This window comes from Mustela nigripes, chromosome 17, assembly GCF_022355385.1.
Source record: "Mustela nigripes isolate SB6536 chromosome 17, MUSNIG.SB6536, whole genome shotgun sequence".
Lineage (NCBI taxonomy): Eukaryota > Metazoa > Chordata > Mammalia > Carnivora > Mustelidae > Mustela > Mustela nigripes.
In genome coordinates this window covers 18,283,601-18,297,782 of record NC_081573.1, presented here as the reverse complement: position 1 = coordinate 18,297,782, position 14,182 = coordinate 18,283,601, and the positions used below count along the sequence as shown (strand labels likewise).

The 14,182-nt window shown below is 51.2% G+C and overlaps 1 protein-coding gene and 1 long non-coding RNA gene across 2 annotated transcripts in view; one reads left to right on the top strand and one right to left on the bottom strand.

Annotated features, from left to right (window-relative positions):
• The window catches only part of GPI (glucose-6-phosphate isomerase), a 26,928-nt gene extending 17,800 nt beyond the window's left edge, over positions 1-9,128 (top strand). The window contains exons 10-18 of the mRNA XM_059382568.1: positions 4,370-4,430; positions 4,847-4,890; positions 5,002-5,154; positions 6,296-6,425; positions 6,548-6,624; positions 7,820-7,948; positions 8,171-8,246; positions 8,553-8,619; positions 8,720-9,128. Coding sequence (XP_059238551.1) covers positions 4,370-4,430; positions 4,847-4,890; positions 5,002-5,154; positions 6,296-6,425; positions 6,548-6,624; positions 7,820-7,948; positions 8,171-8,246; positions 8,553-8,619; positions 8,720-8,855 — 873 coding nt within the window. The 3' untranslated portion in view covers positions 8,856-9,128. The remainder of the gene's footprint in view (positions 1-4,369; positions 4,431-4,846; positions 4,891-5,001; positions 5,155-6,295; positions 6,426-6,547; positions 6,625-7,819; positions 7,949-8,170; positions 8,247-8,552; positions 8,620-8,719) is intronic.
• Positions 8,995-14,182, bottom strand: LOC132005438 (uncharacterized). Its single transcript, XR_009400793.1, has 2 exons — positions 14,097-14,182; positions 8,995-9,483 (listed from the first exon to the last, which is right to left on the bottom strand). It is a non-coding gene; the product is annotated as an uncharacterized LOC132005438 (long non-coding RNA).

Here is a 14,182-nt window from a genome sequence, read left to right as displayed (position 1 = left end):
TAGGCAGATTTGGCTTGCTAGGCAAAGTGTGAGAAGCAGGGTCAAGCACAGGTAGGCAGAGCTGGTTCAGTGGGTGCAGTATAAGGAGCCCAGAACATACACACAGGGTAGGCAGAGCTGGTTTTACTAGCTGCAGTGGGAGAACGTGGGGCTCGTCAGGTATACAGATCTGGCTTGCCACGTGTGGTCTGAGGACCCAGGGTCACAGGCAGGAGGGCAGAGCCCATCTGCCAAGTGTAATGTTTTGAGAAGGCCTGAAGAGTTGGGGTCCTAAAGAGTTGGGTTCCTGAAGAGTTGGAACTAAGGTCCAGCCTAGATGGGCAGAGCTGGCCTGCCAGGTATGGACTGAGGAGGTCGGTGAGGTAGGTAGTCAGACTTTGAGCTGTTGGATTCAGGCAAGGGTATGTACTCTTGGATCTTCAGGGTGATGCCTGAAGAAGGAAGGTGAGACCTAGGTGAGTGCAGTGGCCACAGGCGAGTCCCTATGGGGCTGGAGGAGGTCTGCAGGCCCTAAGTTAGGCATGAGTTGGTGGCCATGGCTCTCTCAGGCACTGACTTTGGAGTGGGAGAGAGCTCTCTGGGTCTTGTCACTGAAGTCCTTGGAACATGGTTCTGGCTCACTTTTGTGAACCCAGGTCTTAGAGGGGAGGCTTGGAGAGCACGGCTCAGTCACAGGGAGGGAGAACCCCATCTTGTGCCGTTGGTGGTAGGCGGTTCTCTAGGGCACAGGTCTGCAGAGATCTTTGTGTCCAATGAGCTGAGGCTCGTCGGTGAGTTGTTGGTGGTCAGCTATGGTCTGCAGGATGTGAAGGGCTAGTCAGACAAGGATAGAAAGCCGGGTTTTTCAGGTTAGGCCTGGGGGAGTTGAGGTCAAGCCTGTGTAGACAGTGCTGCTCTCTCAGGAAGGTGTGAGGAGTCGGAGTTGGGCTTAGCAAGGTGAACCTGGGTCTGTTGGTTGAGATGTGAGGAGCTGGGGGTCCGGCAGAGACAGAGGACAGCTGGTGGAGCCTGGCTTAGGCATGGCTGTGACCCTGCAGGGTGCGCCTTGGAAGAGGACCCAGGCAGGCAGAGCTGAGCTCGCAGGTGAAGCCATTGCATCCATCCATCCGTGTTTGGCGTTATGAGTCTGCGCATGTAAAGCCATGGACAGAGGTATATAAAGGTGATCTTAGATGGGTCCTTGGCCCTGGGTTCAGGAACAAGTTGGCATCCCTAGGCTTGTTAGGTGAAATGGGTAGGCCTGCTCTAGCCTAGAACTGGTGTGGTTGGTGAGGCCTGAGAACGCAGGCCAGGTGCGGGTTGGATCCCCGGTGTTAGGTCAGGCACAGGCTCTCCGCAGGGGAAAGCCAGAGTCACCTGCCTGGGGAGGTCTCAGGAACACTTAGGATCACGTAGGACAGATACAGTACCTTGAGCCCATTCTTGGTACCCGGGTCACACATGATGGGCAGAGCTCACAGTATTGCAGAGACCCAAGGATCTTTAGCCAGGCCGAAGTGTGGTCTGTAGCATTGGGGTCTGGCTGGCTTAGGGTCTGCATTACTCAGGTGGGAAAAAAAGTAGATTATAACTGGTTAGATAAAGTGAGGGCTGGGGCAGGGGAGGGACAGGATACCGAACCGATGAGGAGCTACATCTGTGAGGTGCGATCTGAAAGGGGCCCCTTGCAGGTAAAGTGAGTTCTAGAGATTATGTCTGGAGGAGGAAGTCTCAGAGGCTCAGGTCGGATGCTGCCATTGCTGAGCTCCTAAAAGTGAGGTCTGATGACGTGGGGCAGCCAAAATCAACAGCTTGGCAGTCCAGCTTCTAGAACTGAGCCTGTTTGGTGAGATCCAAGAGCCTGTGTCAGGCATGGTGTGGCTTCTGGGACTGTGTCTGGTAAGGTTCCCCCAAACCTGGACTTTTTCCAGGTGAAGGGCCCCACCATTCATCTCATTACCTAAGCCAGAAACCTCTGGGGCACACATGATTGTCTTGTTCTTTCAATTCATCCTGTCTGATTTCCTGAATCAGTCCTCTGCCCTATCAAGGGTAGAATCGTGTTCCCAACGACCACCGGGGCTCCATGCTTCATCCCCCAGCACTGCCTCTCAGCTTCCACCCTCCTGTTCCCACCCCTTCCTTCGTCTAGAATGTGCTGTGGTTCCTCTTGCCCAACCTGTCTTGATGGGCCTCCAGTAGAGAATTAAGCCCTCATGCCCCAAGGCATCCAGTGGATGTCATGAATTAGCATCTCTTCCTTGCTTCTAGGAGGGTGCTAGCCTTGGACCATCCTTGAGAGAATGGAGAAATGAAGCATTGAAAGTATTTCCTGTGGGGCTTAATTCTCTTCACTGTTGAGAAAGGCTGCTCTTACCACAGGACTTTGGTATATGCCATACTGGCTGTTGGAATGCTCCCCCCCCCCCCAGTGCTTTCCTGCTCGCTCTTTAGATCCAAGCTCATGTGCTCCCCAGATTGCTTTTATAATTGATTTCACTGCTGTATTTCCATTCTCCCAAGCACTTGCATTTCATTTCACATTTATTGGCATGATTATTATTACATCTCTGGGGAGCCCTCATGGGCTGCTTCTATTGCCTGTGCTGGGAATGTGGTAGGTGGTCCATAAAAAGCTGTTAGGAAGATGGGAATGGATTTCTGAGGACTTAGGTGATACAGGGTGGAGTCTGCAAGTGTGACTAGGTAGGTCTTGGGGATGAGGCTGAGAAGACCTCTCAGGTATGAGCCCTGGGCCTGTCACTGTCCCAGGAGGCAATGGGTCTGGCTGGGGCAAGGCCAAACCCAGGTTTATTGGTATCTGAGGAGGCAGGGCCAAGACCCAGGTAGAAGGTGCTGGATCTTTCATTGCTTGAGGAGTGTGCTTGAGTGTAGGTATGGGGCATTGGGTTGATTAGTCTGAGGATGTAGGGCCTGGCACAGGTATGAGGTGCTGGGTCTGTCACTGCTCAAGGAGGGCAGGCTGGGCCAGGCACAGGTAGATCCTGACCTGTTAGCATCCAGGTAGGTGGGCTAGTCACAGGTACAAGATGCTGGGTCTGTCCGTGTCTACAGAGGCTGGATATAGCTTTGAGGTACTAGATCTGTGTGTGTCTGAGGAGATGGGGCTTGGCACAAGTATGAGGCACCAGTTCTGTCAGTGTTCATGAGGCACAACCACACACAGGTATGAAGTACTGGGTCTGTCAGTATTTGAAGATGCTTTGGCACAGGTATGAAGCACTGGATCTATCAGTGTGTGAGGGGACTGGACATGGAAAGGTACGAGATGCTGGTCTTTTGGTTCTGAGGAAGGGGGGCCTGGTACCAGGTATGGAAGCACTGGGTCTGTTTCTGAGGAAACCGGTCCTGGCACAGGTATGAAGCACTGGATCTGTGTCTGAGGAAACCGGGCCTGGTACCAGGTATGAGGCGCTGGGTCTGAGGTGCAGGCTGGGCCTGGTGCAGGTAGGAGATGCTGGGTCGGTCGGTCTGTCTGAAGAGGAGGCCCGGCCTGGTGCAGCTATGAGGCACTGCGTGTGTATGTCTGAGGAGGAAGCCAGGCCTGGTGCAGGTATGAAGCACTGGGTCAATCGGTCTGTCTGAGGAGGAGGCGGCCAGGTCTGGCACAGGTATGAGGCTCTAGGTCTATCTGTCTGTCTGAAGAGGAGGCCAGACCTGGTGCAGGTATGAGGCACTGGGTCTGTCTGTCTGAGAGGAGCCTGCCAGACCTGGCACAGGTATGAGGCGCTAGGTCTGTCAGAGGAGGAGCCTGGGTCTGGCACAGGTATGAGGCACTGGGTCTGTCTATCAGAGGAGGAGCCCGGGCATGGCGCAGGTATGAAGCCGTGGTTCTGTCTGTCAGAGGAGGAGGAATCTGGGCCTGGCACGGGTATGAGGCCCTGGGTCTGTCTGTCTGTCAGAGGAGCAGCCTGGGCCTGGCACAGGTACGAGGCCCTGGGTTTGTGTGTTTGAGGAGGTGGTGGGGTCTGGCACAGGTATGAGGCCCTGGGTCGGTCGGTCTGTCAGAGGAGGAGCCTGGGCCTGGCGCGGGTATGAGGTCCTGGGTCTGTCGGTATGAGGAGGAGGCCCAGCCTGTTGCAGGTATGAGGTACACGTCTGTCTTTGTCTGAGGAGACAGGGCCAGCCATGGTAAGGTCTTCAGTTGAGTCCTGTGGCTCTGATCAGTCCCATGTAGTCTGCCCTGTTGGTCAGCACAAAGAGTTGCCAGCGCCTGCCTGCTGTCTTGCTTCCCAGAGGTGGGTTGGGTCCAGGCCCTCCGTGCTGCACCTATGGAAGAGCTTTGCTCTCAGGGGGCAAGTTTTGTGGCAGGAGGGAGGGGGGCGGGGTGTGCCAACCTTTCCTCAGCACCTTTTCCTGTCTCTCCTAGTGGGTAGGAGGACGCTACTCGCTGTGGTCAGCCATTGGACTCTCCATCGCATTGCATGTGGGTGAGTGTGTGTCTGTTTTGGCGGGGGACCAAGTTGTAGTCTGCGGTCAGGGATCGGGATCTCATGTCCCTGAACACCCTTCTGACCCCACAGGCCACTGTGCTCTCCCCCATTGGCTGGAACATTTCTTTAAGGTCAGGCGGGCAGGCCGGACTTTTCTCTGGGGTTGGTAGATTGGCCTTTTCCTCTACCCCTCACAACCGCTGTCCTGTTGTTTCCAGTGGTCGGTGAAGTTAGATTGGCCTTTGCGCTCAAGGCCGACTCTGGTTAGAGAGTCTTTCTGTGGGCCCGAGTCTTCCCAGGTCCTGTTTTTTCTGGCTGCACATCAGCTTTTCCTGGTTCCAGAAGAAGCTGTGTCCACTGCCACGAGGGCACTGGGCATGACCATTTCTGTTGACGCTGCTTTTGTGTCGCAGGATTTGACAACTTCGAGCAGCTGCTCTCAGGGGCTCACTGGATGGTAAGTGCTGAGGCTTGTGTTCTTCCCTGGAGATGTCTGGTTGGTCCAGCTCCCTCCTTCCTTCCCTCCTGGGCAGCTGCTCAGCTCCCACCCGCCCTGCTCTGGTTGCAGGACCAGCACTTCCGTACGACGCCCCTGGAGAAGAACGCGCCTGTCATCCTGGCCATGCTGGGCATCTGGTACATCAACTGCTTTGGGTGCGAGACGCAGGCCATGCTGCCCTACGACCAGTATCTGCACCGCTTTGCAGCCTATTTCCAGCAGGTACCTGCTGCCAGGCCAGGCCTTGGGGCCCACCTATGGGGGGCCTGGGAGGCCCGGGAGGCCCGGGAGCCCAGGGGCCCAGATTCTGGCCTCTCCGGTGGGTTTTTCCCCCAGCTGCCCTTGGGCACAGCCAAGGCCCACTTGTGTTCTGATTTCAGGGTAAATCTGTTGGTGAGTGTTGGCCGAATCCACCATGGGAAGATATTATTGGTTACCATGGTGGCCAGTCAGAAAGCACGCATCTTCCCTGGGTCATTGCTTTCTTGGCCATCACTCTGGGTGCCTGCCAGAGGGTGGGGCCACCGGCAGGGACCCCTGTGGCTGGTACTCCCTTTGCCCCTCCAGGAAAGCAAGTTCACACCCAGTCTGGGGTCCCCCTTTGGGCTACTCTTGGCCCTCTGCTCCCCCCCCAAGTATCCCAGAATCCCTGGGGACTGAGTAGCCCATCTCCTGTTCCGGATTCTGTTCTAGGCCGTCCTTCTACATGTGTCCCCGGTTGGTTTAGCATGAACCTGGTTTTTGCCCTGCAGCCCTTGGGCAGGCACAGCCGACTTTGGCCAATACCGCAAGCTGATTAAAGAGGCAGCCCAGTATCTGGTTGAGGTGACAGACCTCAAAGGCTGCACACCTTGGACTCCTGCCAGCCTCTCTTTTAAGACATGGTGGCCCTCTTTAACTGCTGTCTTAAGAGAAAGGCTGACAGGAGTCCAAGGTGTGCAGCCTTTGAGGTCTGTCACCTCAAAAAGAGGGCCACCTGGCTGACTCGGTCAGAAGAGCATGCCAACTCTTGATCTTGGGGTCATGAGTTCAAGCCCCACGTGGGATGTAGAGATTACTTAAATAAATAAACTAAAAAAAAAAAAAAAAAGACATCCGTTAAAGAAACTGTAACCGATTTCTGCTCTTAGGGAGGTCTTTCTCAGACCTCCATACCCCCCCCACCCTCATCATGGCTCCTTCCTACAGCGTCTGAGCCAGAAAGCTGTGCGCCTTGTCCTCACGGGGGAGGGGAGATACAGGGGTACTGCCTGGGGACACCACACAGGGTTGGGAAGCTACGCGTAGTGTAGCCTGGGCAGGATTTCTGCATCAAGAAAAGCAAGACCTGCAGCTAGAGGGCTGGGTTTCTGTCCTGTTCCAGGGCGACATGGAGTCCAACGGGAAGTACATCACCAAGTCTGGCACTCGCGTGGACCACCAAACGGGCCCCATTTTGTGGGGGGAGCCAGGGACCAATGGCCAGCATGCCTTCTACCAGCTCATCCACCAAGGTACAGACCCTCTGGCCTGGGCAGGGGTGTGCTGTGCACGTGAAAGGCCAGCAGAGAGCTCTCCGTCCGGTGGCTCCCACGAGCTGGGATTGGCACGTGGGTGACCACTGTGCCCTTTACAGGCACCAAGATGATACCTTGTGACTTCCTCATCCCAGTCCAGACCCAGCACCCGATAAGGAAGGGTTTGCACCACAAGGTAAGAGCCTCATCCAGCCTCTCCTCACACTTTCTCAGGCTCACCTTACACCTGGGCTACTTAGGAGCTGCTGCTTTGGTTGGCAGTTATGCGAGTTTCCTATTCTTGCCATGATAAATTACACAAACTTCGTTGGCTTAGAACAACATCCAGTTTTTATCTTGGTTTTCGTGGGTCTGAAGTCTAGCAGGCTCCGCTGGGTGTCTGCTTAGGGCAGGACCAAGGTCCAGTTTCCTTAACGGCAGCTGGGGGTCATTCTCAGCTTCAAAAAGCCGCCTTTGCCTGTGGCGCTGTCCCATCTCAGAGCTAGCAGTGGTGGGTTGAGTCCTGCTCCAGCCTCGATTCTATCCTGCCCCTTCTCTTGCTCTCTCTGACTGACTCATTTGTCTTCAGTCTTCTACTTCTAAGAGCCCATGTGATTACAGTGGGCCCATCTCTCCCTGTCACAAGGTCTGCTATCTTCATTCCATCTGTCATGTAATACAACCCATATAGGTGTAACAGCGGGGGTGGGGCAGAGGTCATGAAGGAAGATCCTGCTTAACCACAGCAGCAGATGGGAAAACCGTAAGATAGATGTGGCTGGGGTGCCTGGGGAGCTCGATCAGTTGGACATCTGAGTCTTGGTTTTGATTCGGGGTCGTGAGATGGGAGCCCTGAGTCAGGCTCTGTGCTCAGCAGGGAGTCTGTTTGGGATTGTCTGTCTGTCTCTTTCAAATAAATAAATAAACCTTTAAAAAAACAAGATAGAGGGGCGCCTGGGTGGCTCAGTGGGTTAGGCCGCTGCCTTCGGCTCAGGTCATGATCTCAGGGTCCTGGGATCGAGTCCCGCATCGGGCTCTCTGCTCAGCAGGGAGCCTGCTTCCTCCTCTCTCTCTGCCTGCCTCTCTGTCTACTTGTGATTTCTGTCTGTCAAATAAATAAATAAAATCTTTAAAAAAAAAAAAAAAAACACAAGATAGATATTGCTAAGTTCTTAGCAGGGTCCTTGGCAAGTCACGTGTATCCCTTAAAGGGCAGTCACTGTTGTCACTTACTTTATTGTGTCATCAGAGGTGCCCTGCCGTCCCCCCGCCTTGCTCCACTTGAGCTCTACACTGGGGGCTGGGACTAACCCCACCTGGGAAGTGCCAGGCAACCTCTGCCTGTAGCTCAGGCAGGACTTCCAAGTGGAACTGGGTGTGTCTCTTGTCAGATCCTCCTGGCCAACTTTTTGGCCCAGACGGAGGCCCTGATGAAGGGGAAGTCGACAGAGGAGGCCCGGAAGGAGCTGCAGGCTGCAGGGACGAGTCCAGAGGCCTTGGAGAAGCTGTTGCCACACAAGGTCAGCACCTCTCCTGAAGTGGGCTTTGGTTGGCCTCCTGGAGCCAGAAGGATAAAGTTGTGGGGTCTGGGTAGGGATTCATGGCGCGCCTGGGATATCCAACCCCGTAGGAGGGACTGTCCTTACAGATAGGCATATCCCAACCTCTGGGGCAGGATGCACATCCCTTGAGGATTTGGGGGTCATAACTAACCGTAGGACATTCCCCGGTATTTTCTAAAGGTCTTTGAAGGAAATCGCCCAACCAACTCCATTGTATTCACCAAGCTCACGCCATTCATTCTGGGAGCCTTGATTGGTGAGTGGGGGGGGGGGGGGCGGTCCTGGCCGGGGGCGGGTTGGATAAAGCCGGTTGAGGGGCGCCTGGGTGGCTCAGAGAGTTAAAGCCTCTGCCTTCAGCTCAGGCCATGACCAGGGTCCTGGGATCAAACCCCACATTGGGCTCTCTGCTCGGCAGGGAGCCTACTTCCCCCTCTCCCTCTGACTGCCTCTCTGCCTACTTGTGATCTCTCTTTGTGTCAAATAAGTAAATAAATAAAATCTTTAAAAAAAAAAAAAAAAAAGCCGGTTGAGCCCTAATGTGCCCCATCTGTCACCTCTGCAGCCATGTATGAGCACAAGATCTTCGTTCAGGGTATCATCTGGGACATCAACAGCTTTGACCAGTGGGGGTGAGTTACTGCTCCTCAAGGGGAGGGTGAAGAATGCCTGTGGATTTCACTTGTGAAGCTGGACCCTTCCTCTTACCATTCTTTCTCCTTGTCCTGGCAGGGTGGAGCTAGGAAAGCAGCTGGCCAAGAAAATCGAGCCCGAGCTTGACGGCAGTAGCCCAGTGACCTCTCATGACTCTTCCACCAATGGGCTAATCAACTTCATCAAGCAGGAGCGAGAGGCCAGAAGCCAATAAACTCATGCCCGGCTGCAGTCCCTGTTGTGACTGGTCCTTCTTGTCCCTCCTCACCAGAGATGCACTGCACGGTCCTGCCCAGAGCAGCCTGTGGTCGTGGGCTTGGCGCATAAGCCCTCTGGGGGAAGCTGGTCTGGAATTGCCACCCCGCCCTTCCATGTCCACGCGCCCTCCGTTTTACCATCTGCTCAAGTGTTTCAGTGCAGCTGACTTTTCTGACCACGTTCACTTTGTCCATGTACCAGATAGAAAAATAAAGATGCCAGAAAGGAGGTTGTGGACTCAGCCTCTTCTCGTCTGCAGAAGGTGCTCTACCCAGGAGTTAGGTGCCTGGTAGGAGTGATGTGCCTTGCTTGATTGAGGCTTGACTGTAAGTGGTGAATAGGTCCAGAGTGGAGGATGGTCCCTTGAGAAGAGAGTGGAGGGGGTAGAGCACAATTGGAGTCACAGGGGCAGCTTGGCTTCTGGAAGCAAATCCCTTCTCCTTTGTCTCCTCCTCACCTCTGTGACTTTGGAGGAATTGCATCCTTTTGTTCACTGGATAGTTCTAAGAACCTGCATGAGATTATGTCCCGATCAAGGGTGATGTTCATCTTCTGGCCTGGCCAGATGCTCGGGTAATTCTTTCCTTTTATAAGACAGATGTTGAAAAAAAGGATTTTAACAAATAACCCTTTTCTTTCTCCTTTTTTTTTTTTTTTTTTTTAATTTATTTGACAGATCAGAAGTAGGCAGAGAGAGAGAGGAGGAAGCAGGCTCCCTGCCGAAAAGAGAGCCCAATGCGGGGCTCGATCCCAGGACACCGAGATCATGACCTGAGCCGAAGGCAGAGGCTTTAACCCTCTGAGCCACCCAGGCGCCCACCCTTTTCTTTTCTTTTTCTTTTTTTTTTTTTTTAAAGATTTTATTTATTTGACAGACAGAGATCACAAGTAGACAGAAAGGCAGGCAGAGAGAGGGGAAGGGGGAAGCAGGCTCCCTGCTGAGCAGAGAGCCCAACGTGGGGCTCAATCCCAGGCAGAGGCTTTAACCCACTGAGCCACCCAGGTGCCCCCCTTTTATTTTCTATTCAAGATACCAAATAATTATTTTTGGCCAACTAGGCAGAAGGGGAATTTTATTTTAAATTGTTGATGAGCTGAACTAAAAGGCAGACTAGAGGCTGAGCTTCCGGGATCTATACCCTAGATCACAACACAGTTTAGACAGGAAGACTGCTCCCCTTTCCCAAAGCCCTGCTATCCTCCATGCTGTCACCACAGTTGCCTTCACCCCAGTCTCTCCTGGGTCACCCACTTCTGTGTTTTACTCTGGCTGGGTCATGTGCCTTCCTCAAGGAAAGCCAGGATTTGTATTTTTGCTCCCATAAGGAGAAGGCAGACCACACCCAGGAAGGCTCAAATGGAGGAATGTCCTAAATACAGAAAGTGTGACCATGCAGGTGCCAGTGTCTGCATAAAATAATACTCAGAAATTTTTAGTACTTCTCCATTGTTTGCTTTTTTTTTTTAAAATTCCAAAAGTGAATGCCCACTTCTCAGTTTGATAGATGTGATATAAAGATGTTTTTTGGGGGGGGTGCCTGGGTGGCTTAGTCGGTTAAGCAGCTGCCTTCGGCTCGGGTCATGATCCCAGGATCCTGGGATCGAGCCCCAATTGGGCTCCCTGCTCAGCAGGGAGCATGCTTCTCTCTCTCTCTCTGCCTGCCATTCTTGTGCTATCGCTCTGTCAAATAAATAAATAAAATCTTAAAAAAAAAAGATGTTTCTTGATGTCAGGCCCTGTCAAGGCTCCTGGCAACCAACCTCCTTTCTTTACTACATTTAATTTTTTTTTTTTTTAATTTATTTGACAGAGAAATCACAAGTAGATGGAGAGGCAGGCAGAGAGAGAGAGAGAGGGAAGCAGGCTCCCTGCCGAGCAGAGCCCGATGCGGGACTCGATCCCAGGGCCCTGAGATCATGACCCGAGCCGAAGGCAGCGGCCTAACCCACTGAGCCACTGCCCCTACATTTAATTTTTTTAAAAAGATTTTTATTTTATTTATCTATTTATTTATGTTTTTAAAAGATTTTATTTATTTGACAGAGAACACAGGTAGGCAGAGAGGCAGGCAGAGAGAGAGGAAGGGAAGCAGGCTCCCTGCTGAGCAGAGTGCTCAATGCGGGGCTCCATCCCAGGACTCTAGGATCACGACCTGTGCTGAAGGCAGAAACTTTAACCAACTGAGCCACCCAGCCACACCTATTTATTTTTTTAAGATTTTATTTATTTACTTGATGGAGATCACAGGTAGGTAGAGAGGCAGGCAGAGAGAGAGAGAGAAGGAAACAGGCTCCCTGCTGAGCAGAAAGCCCAATGCGGGGCTCGATTCCAGGACCCTGAGATCATGACCTGAGCTGAAGGCAGAGGCTCAACCCACTGAGTCACCCAGACGCCCTTTTTTTTTTTTTTTTTTTTAATTTGAGCAAGAAAGAGCAGGAGCAAGAGGGAGGGAGAGAAACTCAAGCAGACTCTGTTGAGCATGGAGCCTAACGCAGGACTCAACCTCATGACCCAGAGATCACAACCTGAACCAAAACCAAGAGTCTTGGATGCTTAACCGACAGAACCACTGAGGTGCCCCAACCCACCTGCTTTCTTAATGTAGCTGATGAAAAGCGAACGTCTTTTCCCATCGGAGGCATCTCTATTACAAACGAGCAAGCACAAAAAAGGTCTAGAGAGAGAAAAATTCTAGGTGGCAGGGCCCCTCAGGCTAACTTGGCTTCACATGAAGGATCTGTTAGGAGTGGGACCACTGCTCCTCTCGCCAGCTGCTGTGTCTCCTGTCTTGCTTTATGCAGGAGGAACTTGCACGGGTCAGTTAGCCACATGTCCCTTGGCCCCGCCTTGCTCTCCTCCCCATATCACCACACTATCCTCCCTTGTGGCTTCCGCTTGTCCTATGGCAGCCAATAGTTGAGTTCCTGAGCAGTATTATTCAGGGTTCTCCAGAGAAACATAACCAGTAGGATATAGATAGACGTAAGATGTATCATGAGAATTGGCAAACGTGATTACAGAGGCTGAGAAGTCCCACAATATGATGCTCCCCACAAGCTGAAGAACCAGGGAAACCGGGGCAGGTAGCTTTCAGTCTGAGTCTGAAGGCCTGAGAACCAGGATCTGATGTCTGAGGGCAGGAGAAGATGGATGTCCCAGCTCACTAAGAGAATTCACCCTTCCCCTGCCTTTTTGTCCTTTTAGGGCCCTCCAAAGACTGGGTGATACCCACCCACACTGGAAAGGGCAGAGCTTTGTCACTCAGTCTACTGATGGAAATGCTGTTCTTTTCTGGAAACACCATCACAGACAATCCCAGAAATAACACTTTACCAGGTATCGGGGCACCTCCTAGCCCAGTTAAGTTGGTACATAAAAACCGCCATGAACATCTCTTCAATGTGAGATTCAAGCAGCCTTCAGCGTCTTCATCCTGTACTTGCTCAGATAAATACAAACAGGAGCGCCTGGCAAGCTCAGGCCGTGGAGCATGCCACCCTTAATCTCTGGGTTGTGAGTTTGAGCCCCAGGTCGGGGGGCAGAGATTACATACACACACACATAAATATTATTACCTTGATGATTTATGTGAGTCTATCAGGGGAGTCCAAACCCTATAAAATCATTAAGTGGACTGCTTCAAGTCACACATACAAGCATCTTGTTAACACTGTTCCAAGGACACCAAAATAATGTTAGTTTCAAATTTGATGTTAAATTGCCTCTGAATTTCAGAATGGGGCAACAATTAACATCTTGAAAATTCATCTTAAGTAATAAGCCTTCCTGCTGTGATCACACTTTGAACAAGGGGCTGTAGTCAGTAGTGTTACGTGAACAGGAGACTGATGATGGAGAAAGCTCAGTAACGACTGGAAGATGTCTTGCTGTGGTAGCAAGAATGCCAGTTTTGAAGTCTCTTTCTTTTTGTCATAAGCAGAATATATACCCTGGGAAACTTAGCTAAAGTAACAAGTATCTGCCAAGTCATCCAGCTTCTGAATAGACCTGAAATGAACACCAAGGTCAGACTTCACAGTGCTTTCTAAAGCTTTTATAGCAGATTGGCACTGATAAACCCGTAGCAAAGTGGTTTCGTCTCCAGGTTTGTGCTGGGTCTGGAGCCAAACATATGAGGCATTTATATCCTGCTTAAAAATGTCAGTCCTTTAAGACACACACTTCCTTTGCACGCTATAGTATGAAGACTGCAATAGTGTCTTTGCAATCTGTATTTTTTATTTTTTTAATTTTTTAAATTATTTTTTCTTTTCCTTTTTTTTTAATTAAAGATTTTATTTACTTATTTGACAGAGATCATAAGTAGGCAGAGAGGCAGGCACAGAGAGGAGGAAGCAGGCTTCTTGAGGAGCAGAGGGCCCAATGTGGGGCTCAATCCTAAAACCCTGGGATCATGACCTGAGCTGAAAGCAGAGGCTTTAATCCACCGAGCCACCCAGGTGCCCCGCAATCTGCATTTTTTTTTTTAATTGGGTTGAGGTGGGGCACCTGGGTGGCTCAGTCCTGGGATTGAGCCAGCATCAGGCTTTCTGCTCAGCAGGGAGCCTGCTTCCTCCTCTCTCTGCCTGCCTCTCTGCCTACTTGTAATCTCTGTCTGTCAAATAAATAAATAAAATCTTTTTTTAAAAAAATTGGGTTGAGGTATAATTTACATACAGAAAAATGCACCTTCTTTTGGGGTGCAGTTTTGAGTTCTGACAAATATAACCACCACCGGTGAGATACACAGAATTTTCATTATCTGAAGAGGTAGATTCCTGGCACCCCTTTGTGGTCAAACCCTACCCCATGAACCCAAACCCTGGCAACAATTGATCTGATTTCTTTCTTTGAGGTTCACTTTTCCAGAACTTGGACTTTTGTGTCTGGCTTCTTTCATTTAGCATGATGTTTTCAAAATTCACCTAGGTTGTGCCACAGGCATTAAAAAGAAAATTTTTTTCCCTTACAGAAAATTCCAAACACATAAAAGTCAAGTAGTATAATAGATCTCTATGTGTCTAACGCCAAATCTCAACAGTTGTCAACTCATGGCCCACTCCAATAATATATAAACATTTCAACGTGTACCTGTAAAAATTAAACTTTTTTTTGTCTTAACGATAATACTATTATTCCACTTAGGTAACATCTTTTGGCAAGACTACTTCATACCAAATGGTGCGTTCTTCCTACCTCAGGAGCGTTCGGAGGCACCTCTATCTGGGGCTCCGGGATTTTGAGCCCACAAGAGCAGCCAGTGTGACCCGCGAAGCTCAAGG